This window comes from Taeniopygia guttata, chromosome 6 (genome assembly GCF_048771995.1).
Source record: "Taeniopygia guttata chromosome 6, bTaeGut7.mat, whole genome shotgun sequence".
NCBI lineage: Eukaryota > Metazoa > Chordata > Aves > Passeriformes > Estrildidae > Taeniopygia > Taeniopygia guttata.
In genome coordinates, this window is record NC_133031.1 from 29,999,651 (window position 1) to 30,016,447 (window position 16,797).

Genomic DNA, 16,797 nt, shown 5'->3' on the forward strand with positions numbered 1-16,797 from the left:
GGGACCTGCCAGCAGAGTGGGTTAGGGTGATGAACAGAGCAAAAACCAGCATGCATCAAAAGGTACAGAAGATTCTTTGCAGGGAATAAATTATTATTAATCCTGCTGTTTCACTACTTCTTCAGTAAAGGGATTATTTCCAAAAAATTGTCAACAACTTTCCAACCACAGGGTCATTCCAACTTGCATAAATATTCTCACATTTATATACCAGCTCAAGGCAACCAAGAATGAAATGAAAGCAAAGCAGGCATTTTGTGTCCTAAAAGATGTACAAGTGTTCATCACTCATCTGGATCAGGAAACTGTTCTATGATGAGCGCTTGCCCAAGCCAGTAATGTCACTGAATGCATTACCCCAGCAGGTCAGATATTTCAAACTTTCCTAAGGATTGAGAAGTTCCAATCTTTATTTTATTTGTCTGACCAAAATGGAAAAATTAAATAAAAAGGGGATGGTATTCCAGACCTGAACAGCTGCCAGCTGCTTCAGGGAATATGTTCCTCCCTGGATAATTTGCAATCCTAGGACAGGTCATATATTGTGAGGAAATGTGATCACATCTCCTCAGAACTGACATCAAAGTAGTCATTAAGAAGATGGAATAGATGAAGGACAAATGTTAGAGACCCAAAGTGTACACAAGGAGAGAAAATTTGGTCCACAGGTCCAGGGTCCAAGAGTCTGCAATAACAGACGGGAAAGGGCTATCAAACATTAAGCTAAAAAAAGGAACATTAGAAATAACACAAATCACAGAGTGATGTGTAATAGCCTTTCAGTCACCAGGCAGTGCTGGGAAATGAACAAATCAACATGCAAACTGCCTCATATGTGACGTGGGAGACAAAGGACAACAGGCACAGGGGCTGGCCTGAGGAAGACAGTAATGGATGGGAAAATGAATGTGGTCCCATTGTAAAATTCACAAAAAGCAGGGGATGTTCTTAAATTTGTCTATAATACCATACCTTTGGCTTCCTGCAGCTTTTAACAGATAGTTGCACTAATAATTGCTTGAATTCTACATGAGATTGGTACATGAGTAAACAGCATGGTTCAAAATTCATTAAATGGAGATAGAGAATTTAGTAAAATAGGCAAATTTGCATTGTTAATGAAAACTGGACAGTGGACAAGTAAGAAGAGGAATGCTGTTAAATTAAAACACATTAAAATGTCTCTCCCTCATCCATGTGGTGGTTCAGAACACTATTTCAGCCTTGCAACAGAATCTGAAAAAAAAGTGTGAGAAAGTGAAAATCAAGAGGATTTTGCAAATGGAAAGAAAATAGTAGGCTGAAAAAAACTTCTAATTAGCAAATGCTTAGTGAAGGGTTGAAAAAACAGAAAGGTACTGAGGAAATTAAAAAGGTCACTGAGGTAAGACTTTCTTATCACAAAGAGGTAATAAGGTAATTAAAATGGGTTAAGACAAGGGTTAAAAGTGTAACAGATACCAAGGTACAATTAGGGTTGATGAATACAGGAAAGACAGGACAAGGAAAGTGTGTACACAGCACACAAACTGTGCATCCAGCAAAAACAGAGCGGCTGAAAGAGCAGCTAGTAGAAAATCAGTCTGTCATTTAAACCTGGGGGCAGATGTGAACCCAAGCAGATTATTTGCTTGGTTTCCTGGGGTGGATTTTCTTTTTCCTCTGCAAAAAAGTGTGTGCATTTCCCTTCCCCCCCTCTCCACTAGCTGGCATCTTGGAAATTCTGCTGATGGACACTAAGGGATCTGAGAAACCATGGTAAAATTGGACATGCCTGTTTTTCTGAGCTCTAGGTATCAAACAGCTCTGGGATGGTCTCAAAAGTCAGCAATGAGACCTCCACATTTTAGACAAAAGCAGAGTTGTCCTGAACACAGCCCAGAGGTTGCTCAATTTAGGGTGAATTAATAAGGAGATGGATGGTGAATCTAGGAGAAGGGACAAGGGGTGGAAGTTTCTTTGGCTCAAAGCAACTCCCTCCAGCTTATTCACAAAAACTCTCATAAAATTCCTGGGAATAACAGGGAACTTGGATGGATTTTGCTCAGCACTGACTCAAACATGGCTATCCCACAGTCTCCTTTTACATTAATTATTTTTTATATTTTTCTGTTCATTAAAAAAACAAACAAACAACTTATCCCTATACAACAAGGAGCCTAAAGCAATGAATTGAGGTTTTTCAACTTCCTGTAGAGATCACATATCTTTAAAATTATATACATAACAACCTGATGCAAACATTAAAGCAGCTTCTACAGAATATTCTCCATTTTATTAATAAAGCACCTCATACAAAAACTGTGACTGGCTCTATTTCCACTTAAAGTCATTAATTTTAGGTGGGATTCCACTACTTTTAGTGAAGTTAACTCATTTACATCCCTGTATTTGAGGAAATACTCACATTCACTGTACCTTGCATAGAGAAGCCTCAGTTTCCTGAAGAAACTCTGTGGAGGTGCAATTTTTGCTACCTTTAATGAAATGGCTAAACAAAATAATATTTATTTTAATAAACAATAGTTTATCTTAATTAAATGGAGATCATGAAGCTCTGATGAACAAGTGAATCTGTAGTAGCTTCTTACCAACCACAGTCTATTCTTGTGTTTTATAGCTATTAAGCAGACATTGGAAAGATTATACCCCTGATTTCTGCCTTACTCCACTTTCATATCTGATTGATAACAGAAGAAGGAATTTACTTTTTCAGCACAAGAAACATTTTGGTAATTTCTTGATTTAACAAAATTACTATTAAGAAGCAAAAACTCTTGTAACACCACTCAGCTCCTCTTTTGCAAGTCTCCAGGGGATAGGAGGAAGAAAGAAAAATGTGTTTTTTTCCCTTTGAAAAGTAGATCTCCTTTTGATTTGCACTCCTTAGGCATCCATTCCACATTTCTGATGTGTGACAGTGTTTTGCAGCATGGTCATCCCCAGTAACACAAGAACACCACACGAGAGGAACTGGGTCATCTTTGGGGTTAAACTGAAAAATGAAACCAACAAAACTGCCAGCAAAATTCTCTAGGTCCAGCAAGAACTCGGCAGCTCCTGCCCAGAAGTATCAGTTAGTACCAGTTACTCCTCGCCAGCAGCCAGACTTCTTAATCTCATTGAAAAGATCAGATTTCAAGGCTATTCAACTCTCTGTTTCAGAGTCAAATGACAGTCTGTCATAACTGTTCAGTTGTTATAGCCTTTGCATACTGTCTTAATCTCTTCAGTGGTAGAAGAATATCCTTTGAAGCCATCACATCTCATTTTACCCATTGCCACATGGACTTACCTCACTTGTTGGCTGCTGGAGTAATAAGAATGGTAACAATAAGCCACTGAGGATAGATTTCAGTCATTTTTCAGCAAACCCAACCTATTCTAGAAATATTTTCATTTCGATCCTATCTCCAGAGACATTTATTTAACAGCAGGATCAGCTTCAGGGCCTCAGCTGGCACCTTCATGCCCAACAGAAGGGGATATTACTGCAATGCAGCAGGTGCAGGCTGTAAGCTTAAAAACATTTTATCTGGTGGCCTTTCAAATTTATTTGTTTCAGAGTTTTGACATTCACTTATTATTTATTGCCCAACTATGATATTTCTACAACACATTCAGCTTCTTGACATGATCTCTCTCTTTCAGGAATGAAATACTGAGGGTGGCACGTGGAATCTGGCTTCCAAAAAGGCATCCTTGTGCCTCTTGACACTCAGGAAGGTGACAACAAACAAAAATAACTACATTGGGGAGGGAAGAGGATTTCAGATTTGGTTTCATGTCATCTCACTGACAGGCATCTCTGAAACAACTTAGAGTGGAAAGAAGGATATCATGGAAAGAATAGCAGCTGGAATTGATAAAAGGCTGGATTGATCTATTGCTTCATACCTCAGGTTCAGGTACCTTTCTCTGGAGGTGTTTACCCAAACTTGTGATGACAGCTGCAATATCAACCAAGCTGCACTTCCACTTGTTAACTTCCTACTCCTCGCTCCTGTCTACATTCAACCCTCTAAATAAGCTTTACTTTTCAAGCTTGCATTTATTTCAAATCCAAGCACTTTTCTCTCCTTATCTTCCATCCTTAATTTTCTAGTAATGTACAAGCTTACCCCAAAACCTCTGCAAGGCAAAGCAGGGCTACGCCATGTAGGTGGGGAAACTGGCCTAGTATCATATCACACAGTATTATATTCCAGCTTTTATTGCACACAGGCCTTCCAAATGCAGTTTGGGTTTTTTTTCTCATGAGCAAGCCCCCACCCTTCCCTGCCCTCTTACCAATGAGCCCCGAGTAAGCGAGCAGGCAGTCAGCATAGTTCTCCTTCAGACAGCCACTAACGGAGCGTGACTCGGGCTGGCAGTTTGTGAAGAAATCTGCAAGGCGAGATCTGCAACAGCAAGAAAAATGCATATCTTTAAAAATCAAGCCTGAAGGCATTCTTACCTTTAACACTCTCTGGTTTTGGACAAGGCTTAATAGTCTTTAACTTAAATGCATATTGGACACATTTCAGCTATTGAGAGTCTCTTTTTAAGACACATCTCTTTCCAGAATCTATTTTTGAAGTCAGAACAAAAAAGTGTAACAAAACAGTATAAAGGAACAGAACAACAGGGAAATGCCTGTTCTTTACTAAAAGAAATGTTCTGCATTTTCATGCCAAGAAAAAAAGACAGACTGATTTTATCATATGAGGAGTCATTTTGCCTGGATCTGAACTCTTAATTGGAGTCTTTTATTCAGAACACAGTTTCTGCTGTTTTACTGATTACACAAAGCTGTATGTTTGTGCTCACAGAGCAAGCAAGACTCTCACTGCAGGACTGGAAGCAGGACCTGCTTTGGTGGTGTCCCACGTTCCCAGAGCGGGCTCACCCTGCTCTGCCTGGCCAGGCAGCAGCTGGGGCAGCAGGCAGGAGCAGCTGGCACAGCCTCCTCACCCCCAGAGCCACAGCACTGAGATCTGTTTGTTCTTGTAAATCCTCCATTTATCCCAATCCAGAGTACCGACTCCAGGGCTGAGATGAAAGGAAAGTGTGCTCTGCATCGAGTTCTGCTGCTGAGTGGCCACGTTATCTTGACTCACCCCAGCCAGCCCACGGGCAAGGAGGGGACAGCACTGATTCCATGCAGGAGGTGCTTTAAGACCAGGAGTGAAGTTGTATCGTGATCAACTCATCACTGCCATGTTGGAAATTAAAAGGGCTAACAGGGTCTCTTCTGGTTATTTGTGGTTTAAAGCCCACATAATGCTCCCATTCAGGTCTGTAAAAGTTGCAAGGCATTGATGAGCTGGGTCAAGGTCACACGTCCTACAGTCACTCCCCTGCTCATCTTAGCCTTTTAATTTTGGAGTAGTACTTTTGTTTATTTACAAAGTGTTATTTACTCCTTCATCTATGAAAAAAAATCACCTCCCTACTCCAATCTGCTCTTCTGTGAAATAGGTATAAAAATGTTCTTTTGCATCTGACAACCCACAGTAATGTCTCAGGATAAGATGCTTAATCTTTGCAAAGCCCTCTTAAAATCAGAATAGTATAATCTATGAATTTTCATTACTGCTCCAGCATTATGCAGATTTGCAGTATAAATGCTTTTTTTCAGTTTTGCAACAACCCCACAAAAGTTAGCAGAAACAAGTAATTTGCAAGTGATTTACTTTATTTGTTTACATGCTCCAGAGACTAATTATCCGTGTTTGCTTTATTGTTTTACCTACCCCAGAATGGGACTGGATACACATCATTAACTGGCCTGAAAGTAACGATGGGCAAACATCAAAAGGTTCAGAGGCTTTGAGAAAGCATCCTATAAATAAACTCCATACAACCTATACCTGAATTTATGAGAGCTTTTCTCGTGGCCTTATTTTAGTTCCTTCTCTTGCTAACTGTACTGACACCAGCAAATCCATGGTTGCCTTCAAGCCACAGTCAACCCTAAGCTTTTCACTCCCTCCCTTGCCTTATTTAACCACTTAACCTTGAGATGGAAATCTGTACCCAGTTGCCTTTATTAGCTTTAAAAAGTCAACCTCTCTAGCAAACCTTGATACATACATAGATATAAATACACAGATATGTGTGTGTGTATATGTAATATACATATATTTCTAAATTCGCATAAAATCCCCACCTAACTGGTGAATAGATACTGTACCTATCAGGAGACAGGCTGAGAGGAAATGGGTCTCAAGGTATCAAAAAGATAAATAGCAGCACCATGAAGAAAATATGGGAAAGGAAACCCTCTGTCACTGCAGTGATTCCTCTCCCAGTCAGTAATTAAGATAGTGGCTGAAATACAGCTTTTGGATCAATTGGGAACAAAGAGAGGTGACAGTTTCCAAGGATTTTTCTAATTCTACTAATACCTGGATGAAGTCAGGTTTAGAACAGAATAGTGCCTATTACATCTATCTAATATGAAAAACCTCTGCCATGGTAGAAAGGGCAAGCCTTCTGTATAGACAGTATTCTTGTATTTCTAAAACAAAGTAGCTCCTCAGATCTAAATTTCATTATTTATGTGACCAAAAATAAATATTTTTGGCAATGAATTATACAATCAGCATCTCTTGATAATCCTGAAAACACTTCTTGCAACCATTTCATCATTCTTGAATGTCCAGTTCTCCCTTAGGTTATTAGGTGCATTGGTCCAGAGATCATTTAATACATTCCTCTTCTCTAAATGTTTTGAAGGACTGATAACCATGGAATAAACCCAGTCATTTACTACTCAACCTGCTTAAAGAACTTATTTGTTGTAAATCCTAAAGGAGGCTAAAGATAGCTCTGCTGATCTCTTTTGCATACACCTTGATTTCCATGTGAATTTCTGAAGAATTTTTGTGGTCATAAAAAGTAATGATGTGACAACATTGCACATTTAAGTTTTCTTAAGTCAAATACAGTTCAGATAGCTCTGGTCTGAGTATTACTGGACATTATCACACATAACCCTTCCCTAGCCAGTCATCCAAACTTCACACAAGCCAAGCTCTCACCCTCTCCTGAGCTGTTATCTACACCTGATACTTATGTGGATTCATTTGCACTGGAGATGAAGTTAAGGCCAGAAATAAAAGCAGAGACCTCCATCTGCCATAAAATAATCCAATCCTCACAGTGAAGATCTGCTGATTAACACTCACTGAAGATCTACCCCCAAACATTTCCAGTAGACTGGCAGTGATGAAAGTGTGCTCATCAGTGAACACCAAAACACTGGTACTGCTATTTATCTAGAGAGAGAGACAAATTAGCCTAATGAGAACCATTAATCCTAAAGTATTGCACATGAATATTAAGAACTCTTCGGGTAAAAGAGACAATCCTTTTAGGGATGCAGAATCAGAGCAATCTGATATTAGCAGACCCATAAAAAATATTCACTGTGTTGAATTAGTGCCTCCTTCAGCAGGAGGCAACTTGTAGGTGGCAACTTGAGGGTTTCTAACCCATGACTGAGCAGTTTTGTTACCCAGAGAACAAACAGACCTTGCCACGTTTACCTTCAATGTGCACAGTTTTACATGTGCAGTGTACACAGATGTATCTCACTGCTGGAGAGAAATGGACAGGCAGTTTCATATTGTTCATACCATGTAGCAGGATCACGTCTAAAAGGAACTATTCATTCATTTTTCTGTCACAAAATCCTTATTGTGCAAAGCCACATTTATGATGTGTTCCCTTTTCCTTGCATAAATAAGGGGTACTACTCAGAAATCTTCCTCCCAGGAAGAGAAAAAAAGAAAAAAAAAAGGCAAAAACCCCACAAATTAAATTAGTCCTATCTTAGCCCTAGAAAACCAGCAGATGTTTTGGAAAGCTGATTTTAAATATTTTGTATACCACTAGCTGGAAAAGTAAGAATAATCCCATCATCAAATTCAAAGAAAATCTGCTCAAACAACAAACAGCCTTTCTGAAAAGGAGAGAAAAAATCCCAAACCTGCTATTCTCTAATGCTTTGTATTAGTACCAGTAAAATAATTTGTAACAGTTAAAAATACAAAGGAAGCAAAGTTAATTTGCTCTCCTTATGATAGTGGGTCTTCAAATACTCAATTGGATAATTCAAAACTTTCACATTTGCTTACAAATAAGCTTTTTTTAATAGCAGTATTGTATTGAATCTGCATATAATTTTTGAAGCAATTTAATTTTATATTAGCACAACTTGTTGCATAGGCAACATTGATTAGGTTTTCACTACTTTTTGTTCTCAAGGTTCTGTAAAAGTTCTTTGATGTCTTTGATATTTATCAGTTCTCCCTCTTTAAGGCTGGTAAATTCAGCTTTAGCATTGGTGCAATATTTAAAAGTATGGTAAGAATTGTGAAACTGCAGAAAATTTTTACAATTTTTGGTTTGGATCTGGTCCAAATAATGACCTACCAGAAAGCAACACTCTGAACCAGATTCCTCCTCAACAAGTACCCACCTCACTGGGATGGCAGGTGGTGATTTCTCTTCTTTTTTTGCTCTCTGACTGTGTTGTTGGTACACAGGGCTGAGCCCTGAGGATAGAAACCTCTCTCAGCCTTGCCTTGGCACTGGTGATGTTCAAACCAAGCAAGACACTGAACTCAGGTGTCCTGCTGGCTGTTGTGATGTCCAAGTGAGTGGTTACAACCACCTGCACTGTCAGGATTGCAGAGAGCACCGATGCTCCCGTGCCACACCTCAGGGACGTCAGGTGAGGTCTGGACATGCTCACTGCCACCTCTCCTTGCATTGCTGCTTGTGTTTAGGCACCTATTTATAGCAGTAACATAAAGAGTAGGTAAATGCCAGAGCTGAGAGACTGAGGTGACTCCACTAATTAGTCAGAGCTGCCCGAGCGTCTAGACACCATTTGGCAGTGCAGTCACGTAAGGGAAGCGCTGCATCAATATTCAAAACAGAAAAGAGGTATAAATTGCACACTGAAAAAAGCCAGACTAAGTCAATGAATGTGTGTCATAGTGATAAACGGCACCATTACAGAAAAAAACAACAAGTCAAAATACTTGTTCTCCTTTCGTGGGGGTCAACTGCAGTGTCCTACTCTGGCTACAAACAGCTCCCCTATGGCTGGAGTGGTGCTGCTTCTGCTGGGAGGTAAGAGCTGGTTGCAAGGGTTGGTATGTGGCCAAAGTCATGGCTTCATTGTTGGAGGAGCATTTCATTTCCTCCTATTTTTCATAAACAGTGAGAAAATGAGGCAAAGGCCACACAAGCAACTCTATCAACCAATGGGATGAAAAAAGAAAAAGAAACAAGAACTGCATAATGAGAGATGACTCTCCCTGCATGTAGTAAAGCAGCTTTAACCCATCTTTTTTTCATTAAAGGACACCAGAGCTGTGTAATATTAATAAATCTTACACCTCCTTAGCTAAACACACTGTTGAGCACCTGTGAGCAACTACAAATTTTGACATTTTTATTTAAGAGGTCACTTTCTCGTGTATTTATTAAACAGCAACCCCACTACATTTTTCCCACAAAAAGGCTGGTTTGTGTTTGGTTGCTACCCTCCTTCTCAAGCAATGACAGTGTCCAGGCCCTGAGACACTGATGCTCCTGCCCTGCTCAGCCATGGAGCCAGCTCTGTCCCCAGGCTGATGTCCCATCCTGTCCCCAGGGAGATGCCCCATGGCTGGGACTGCCCCGCTCCCAGGCTGGGCTGGTGGGATGAGCCCAGCCCAAAAGGGTCTGTCCTGCTGTCCCTGGAGCCCTCAGGAGCCCCAGGAAGAGCCCATCCCATGCTGCATCCTGACATCCATCTCAGCATTTGTACCTTTTGGAGAGTGGGAAGGGTAAAAAAGTAAATTTCTGCTGGCAAACCATTTGCCTCCCAAGACCTGAATATTAAACTCTCACATGAGCTGATCCAAATCTTTTCCAACACTGGCAGAAACTATTACAGGATTTTAGGCCCCAAATACCAGCTACTAACTGAAAGAAGCTGGGTTTTTATCTGGTTTTGCTGCTGTTTTGTTACTTTAAATGTCTGGCAGCCTAAACCCAAGCAAATATTTGATTCTGGGTTCAACTTGCCTCTCAAAACTGTGTTGTTCATCTGGAAGAAAAATATGGACAATGCCCAATTCCACAGAGGCAGCCTGTTTGGGTTGTGGGGTAACTAGACACAAGAACAAACACGGGGACCACCCAAGATTCACGGAGATGTTTCCAGCAGCAGGAGTTCTTGCTCAGAGCATCAGGCACAGGCACAAAGCCACCAAGGCTGCTCCCTCCAGAGGAGCACCCACACTCGGCCCTGCTCTCTGCCTGTACCATGTCCCCACATTTGCCAGCATTTATGTCACTATTCAGGCTTTTTGTTTACCAGGGGCCTCCTGGACAGTTAACACCCCAGAAAATGGAAATCTAAGTCTTTGAAATTCAGTCATGCAAAATGAAAAGCATTTCCAACTATGCATATCTGTATTTTAAAATGAAAAGTACAAACTCTGTATTCTTTCTATTCTTCTATTAGGAAATTAATACCCTACACCCATGCTCTTTTACTGCACTTTGTGAAAAAAAAAATAAAATAAGTTCTGTATCATTTTCTGTCAATATTATCCTTTCCCTTTGCTCATGTCATCTGCTGGAGACCAGTTAGATCTTTTTTACACAGTATCTGCTACAGAAAATCAAAAGAACTTAACAAAACACTAATGCCATAGTTTATCAATGTTAATTAAATCCTCTAAGTGACTCAAGATCATGCATGAGAGTAATTCTAATTTAATATATTAGGTATCCTCTGGGTTTAAGGGAAACTACTAAGCTCAAATGTGATTCTAAACAAGTATGATTTATTTGAAATTGGGTTATATAAATATTTATATACTACTGACCTTTTGTGTAATGAAACCAATTTTGAAAAATATGGTGAAAATCCTGAGCACAAGGTAATGCAATAAAGAATTAGAATAGCGATTCTCAGATGCGTGACACAAAACAGAATTTTCTCTTTCTGTTTGCAAAAAAAAAAAATTACCTCACATCATTTTTTAGAGGCCTGTTTGAGAGAACATCTGGAAAACATTCCACAGGAAATCAAACCTATATTAAATATGTTTTGCAGGGTTCTGTTTCCTTGCATCAACCTTAAGCATTCATAATGTGTTTCTGTCTTCCCAGCTGCAAAGAAAACACTTCTGTCAGAGCCCTCTACAAAATGACAGGCTGAATTGTCAGCCAGTGATTTTATCAGGGAATGCTGGTAAGATTTCTATTTAGTCTACCTGTCTCTGTACCAAAGCTCTCCAATAACATGAACAAATCCACCAGCTGCTTTCCAACTATCATGAATTTGTATATTGTTTGTTTAATCTTCTTTATGCTGTTTAATTTTCTAAATAAAAATTACTGGCATTTTTAAAGATGCCCAAGCCTCATTGTCTCCTGGCAGGATGTTATTCAGGAAACAACTATTCCCACTTCATTAGCTGGGCAAGCAGAATAGTCTGAATTACAGGCTGGTAACCTAAGAAAATCACTGTCACTCTCAAAAAACAAGCCAAGGAAAAGAAGTGCCACTGCAAGTCCTTGAGCGTGCCACTGGATGCTTCAGAGTTTATGAATAACTATAATGTGAGTGCACACTGAAAGGATGTGCTGCCAAGTACCTGAGAAAGACATCCATGGCAATAATATTCCCTGTAACCACTTGAATAAACTATAATAGACTATAACTAGCTCAAGCATGAAACTGATGGGAGTTTGGAGATGGAAAATAACCTAAAGAGTCCAATACAAGTCCTCTCTTCACCAGAAAAGTTTCTGTTGGTAGATGTACTGGAACATCAGGTTTCCTGGGGTTATGCAGGGATACTCTTTGCCTAAGAAAATCTCTCAGTGGCATGTGTGGTGACATTCCTGAAGGAAACAGCTCCATGTCCCCTTGTCAGAGGGGTGGCTCAAGGAAAGAAAAGGTGTTCAGGGTGTCCTTGCAGTCAGCTGAGCAGGGTCTGTGGGCAGCCAGCATGGCTGAAACCCATCCTGGGGCTACTCTAAATACTGCTCTGACCTTGGAGTAAGACAACAAATATAAAATCAGAAATACAGAAGATAAAAGCAGAGTAGAGTATTTTTTATATGGATCCATTTTTTCATGCCCCACAAAACAGCAAGTCAAGAAGTTCTGGCAGCAGCAAGCCAAGAGAGCATTGATCTTATTCAGCATGTTTTTACTTGCTTTTAGAAGTAATATGGGTAGGTAATGATAGTACAGAAAGCACTGATTTGTAGTGTAAGATTGCGAAACAAACCCTTTTTACCAGTTAAGGATGACATGCTGTATTAAGAGCTTTTTGTTTGACTCCACTCTCAAAAAAACTTGAACACACAAAGCAGAGAAAAAAACGTGAGGCCAGGAGTTGACAGCCTGTGATACACCCAGACATTTATAGAGGTTTTTCTGAAATGAACTGCCCATTCTGAAAAATACTTTGCAATGCTGTATGATGACCAGTTACTGAGATGTACCTCCAGCATTTCATAATGACTAATTGGCAAAGGGAGGATCATAACTGAGAGGACAACCACTGTGATTTATGCTTGAACTGGAACAAAAGAAAGTGAACTAAATATTCAAATAATACAGCTTGAATTTATCAGAGTTCTTAGTCGTGTGTGCTTTACAATAGAAAAGCTTCCTTTAATAGTTGATAGAATGTGCTTGAAAAAATATAATATAAGCACAGACATTATCTTTTGATGTAAGGTCATCTATTAATAACCTCAGACAGGAGTCACAGTCAGCTCACACAGAAAATCTATCATCAACAGCAAACACACAGCAGAAAACCCCTTCTGTGTCACTTGTTTTAAAGCCAGCAGATCATTAAAGCATAGGAAACAACCACAGGAAACCACCACCACCTCTGCTGAGAAGTCTTTGCAGACACTGCCACATTTACATCTTGTTTCCACTTAGAGGAGTTACTCCAGTAACACTGTAGTGATTATTAACATAATTAAAGCAATGCAATTTCTATTCAGTAAACATGAGAATGCTAAAATTTGAAGATATGCATGTGGCTGTCACTTGCTCTGTTGAGAAATAAAGTTTTATTTTTAGCTCCAGTGCCTACATTTTCTTGCAGCTATTTTAACAGATGAACTGCCACCAGAAATATTCTCTCACTGGGCCCTGATGCAGAATGATATAAATAACCTTTACAAAGTCCAGCATAATGGAATGGCAAAATCAGTTGACATTCTCCTAATTAGCACTGCCTGAAGATTTACCTACACAGAATAGGAAGAGCCAAATTCACCCCTGAAATAAATCCACTGAAGTCACTGATGTCAGAGGAAGCACACTGGGAATGGACTTGATCGAATAGATCTGTTATTTACATTAAACACAGAGCAGCTTCTTGCCTGTAGCATATACATGGCTTGAGGTAAATGAAAAAAGTATTTTGATTTATTAAAGAAAATTCTATTGTGTGATATATACAGCACTTCTTTGCTCCAGAAATAGCAAGTTAGCCAAATGTGACTGGGTGTACATGACAGATCTTCTCTACACTGCATCTAATAGATCAGGGGTGGAAAGTACTCATCAAACCAGTGGATGTTAAACTCCTTTCTACAGCAATCTCTCAACTAACAATCAAAAAACTCAGCAGTAGCAGTACTCCTAGTGGAACCCCATCCAGCAAAGCAATTAAGCTTGCATAACTGTAAGGACATGAGTAGCTTCAAATTTTGATCTGTATTAAAGTTTAATGCCAGATTTAACTGTCCTGCATCTCAGTATTTTTGACTAAACATGTGTGAAACTACTTAATTGGAATATGTAATTTAATCTCTCCCCCCTGCCCCAATAAATCAACGAAAAAAATGGGTCACGTTAGTCCTGCTATAACCCCCATCCTGGCTCATGTTCCTAATCTGTAGTCTTCTTATTTATTAAGTTATACAAACAGCTTTTCTTTTCCATTTAAATTAACAAAGTAATGGTTTTCAGACAAAATGAACACTCAGAGGAGTGTTCCTTATTGCTCTCTACAACTACTTGAGGAGGTCGTAGCAAGGTCTTCTTCCAAGTAACAAGTGACAGGGTAAGAATGGCCTAAAGTTTTGCCAGAGAAGGTTTAGATTGGGTATTAGGAAAATTTTCTTCATGAAATGAGTTTCCAAGCATTGGAACAGCTGCTCAGGGAAGTGGTGGAATCACCACCCCTGGAAGTAGTTAACAGACCTGCAGATGCGACACTTGGGGACATGGTTTAGTGGTGGGCTTGGCAGTGTTGAGTTTATGGCTGGACGTGATGTTCTTAATGGTTTTCTCCAACCTAAACAACGCCCTGAAGGATCACAGGTGCCCCAAGTTTTTGGAGCTGAAATGGTCACAAGTACCTCACTCAGTTCACTGAGTCATTTTCCTAGAAAGAGACTGACATGGAAGCAGGGTATCTAAATATAGCCAATAACACCTGAATCACTGGTATCCAAGTTTATTTTGTGATTGCTGTATGCTCAGACATCCTCTTTATTCCCACTTCCAATTCTTCAGCCCTGCAGACAGGTAACACGGAATATTCAGCGCCACAGGTTATTTTTAACCTGATCAGCAGAGGATCTACCTGACTGCAGGGATGCTGCCTGGAGAGTTTGAGCTTGCCTGACAGGGGACCTCAGCATGAAATACTGTCTAGTTACTGCTCCTTGGAGCATGAGCTCTCTTCACTGGTACAGCACAAAGCCAAGGGAAAGTTGGGTGCACAACTAAAGCTGAGCCATTTTTCTAATTATTGTATCCTTGTCTGTCTCCTTCTTTTGAGAGAAACTTTTGGAGAAATGTCAATCACCCAGCAAGCTTTTAATCTGCAAGCCCCTCCTAAGCTGACCAGAGAGTATAAATGAGGGCCAGCCAAGCAGATCTGGGCACTGCAGAATGAGATCCATGCACACTTCAAAAGGGACAAAGCAGTCTTGTTTTGCAGGATGTTTGGATTTTTCTGATTCCAAAGGGATTTATGGATACCTTATAAGGAGGAACTGCTTGATTCATTTTGAGTTTTATTCAGATGGAAGAAATTTAAGGTTACCTTTGTTTCTGAGGGGGAGGGGAGAGCAATAAATATTATGTCTATTTGCTCTGCTAACAGAAGACATCAAAGTAATGAATCATGTAAAGGACTGAAAGGGAAGAAAATAATACAATATTTCAGTATTTTCTATCTTTACTGTGCCTTTCTTGAAAGTTTTTTGCTTATTTTGCAGAGACTGCCATTAATATTTTTTCCAGGCTAGCAGTTCCACACATACATATTCCACTACACCATCAAGTTTCCCCTGCAGAATACACCAGCTTCTTTCCCACCTCCCCTCAGACCCCATTTTTTGAATTTTCTGAACTGTCACAATGGCTCACTATTAGTTCATTAAAATGAATGAACACCTGTTTTGTGTTTTTTATTCCACTTAAATAAATAAACCTCTAGCAATATAGACATATATGCATACATTTACATGCTTGTATATACATATATGTATAAAAATTACTCTTCAAATTCAGGCTATGTGAGGTTAGCTTGTGGGCATGGGTCAAAAGGCAGATTTACAATTTTTCTGCCCCACTTGGTATTCTAGAGACACAGGGACTCTCCTGAATGCAGGTGCAGGGAGCTCAGGCTCACCCTACTACACTGCAAGCATCTACACCTACTGCAGGGTGAGCCAGGCAGGAGAGGTTTTTGGAGACTGACTCAGTCTTCAAACCCTCAATGCAGGCACACCCTGCACTTCTCTAGAAATCAGGAGTGTCCTTTTCTTAATGTCCTTAACAGCATTACAGAAACTGCACTGGTGTCCTGGTTTTGTATAACCACAGCAAACTGATCATCTCAAGGAGCTGCTACAGTGCTCCAAGTACCAAATTGATAAAAATGCCCCAGAGGGATCCAAACCCAGCTCTGTTATCCCAAACTGTGTAATGCTACCGTGTCCTTCATAAAAACACCCACCAAGTGCCCTTTTAAAGTGCAAAACTAGAGTCAGGCTGAGAGGCAGCGCTCAGGCTTTTATGTGACCAACTGAATTGTCACCAATATCAGCTACAAGGCTCAGAAAGGGAGGCAGCACCTCTTGTTTTCCCTCTCATTTGCTGAATTACAGATGATCACTGGACCGTGGCAGGATATTGAGGGAGGAAAAGCACAACATGCAGAGAAGTAGGTGAGGAGGCACCATAAGTGGCTGTAATGGAATTCAAACCTGTCAGAGAGGCGGTGTAAGTCAGATAATTGCAGGAGGATCTGGGAAGAGGAGATGAAAGGAGACTAAGCAAGGGGAAAAGGTAGGAAAGGGGAAAAAAGCAATGGAAAAAAGTGAGAAAAATTAAGGAGAAGGAATAGAAAATGCGAAGAAAAGGGGAAATTTCTTTTTTCCCTCTTCCATCTCCTCCCACACATCCCTCCAGTGCAATTCTGGAACTGAGAATTGCTCCTTCCTAGAAGAAGACAGTGGGCTCCCCCATTCTGAAGCAGGACAAAAAGGGCTGTCTGCACTTTTATAACATCTCACCACAGACATGTCTCTAGTGCTGAAGCACGAGGGTGCAGGGTTTGCAGTCAGCAGTGGCTTTTGCTGCAGGAGCAGTCCACACGACCCACACAGAGAAGCCAAATTTTACCAACAGGTTCCGGGTGCAAAGCACCTGCAGATTTTCACACGCCTCACAGAAAAGGAGCACAAACACAGTGACTCCTTTCCCAAGGTAAATTATCATTAGAAGTGTTCAACAGAGTATCACGAAAA

At 40.2% G+C, this 16,797-nt stretch overlaps 1 protein-coding gene across 1 annotated transcript in view; it reads right to left on the minus strand.

Moving 5' to 3' along the window:
* Window positions 1–16,797, minus strand: part of GFRA1 (GDNF family receptor alpha 1) — a 137,295-nt gene that overhangs the window by 33,669 nt on the left and 86,829 nt on the right. Inside the window, exon 5 of the mRNA XM_004175629.6 lies at window positions 4,291–4,400. Within this exon, the coding sequence (XP_004175677.4) occupies window positions 4,291–4,400 (110 nt within the window). The remainder of the gene's footprint in view (window positions 1–4,290; window positions 4,401–16,797) is intronic.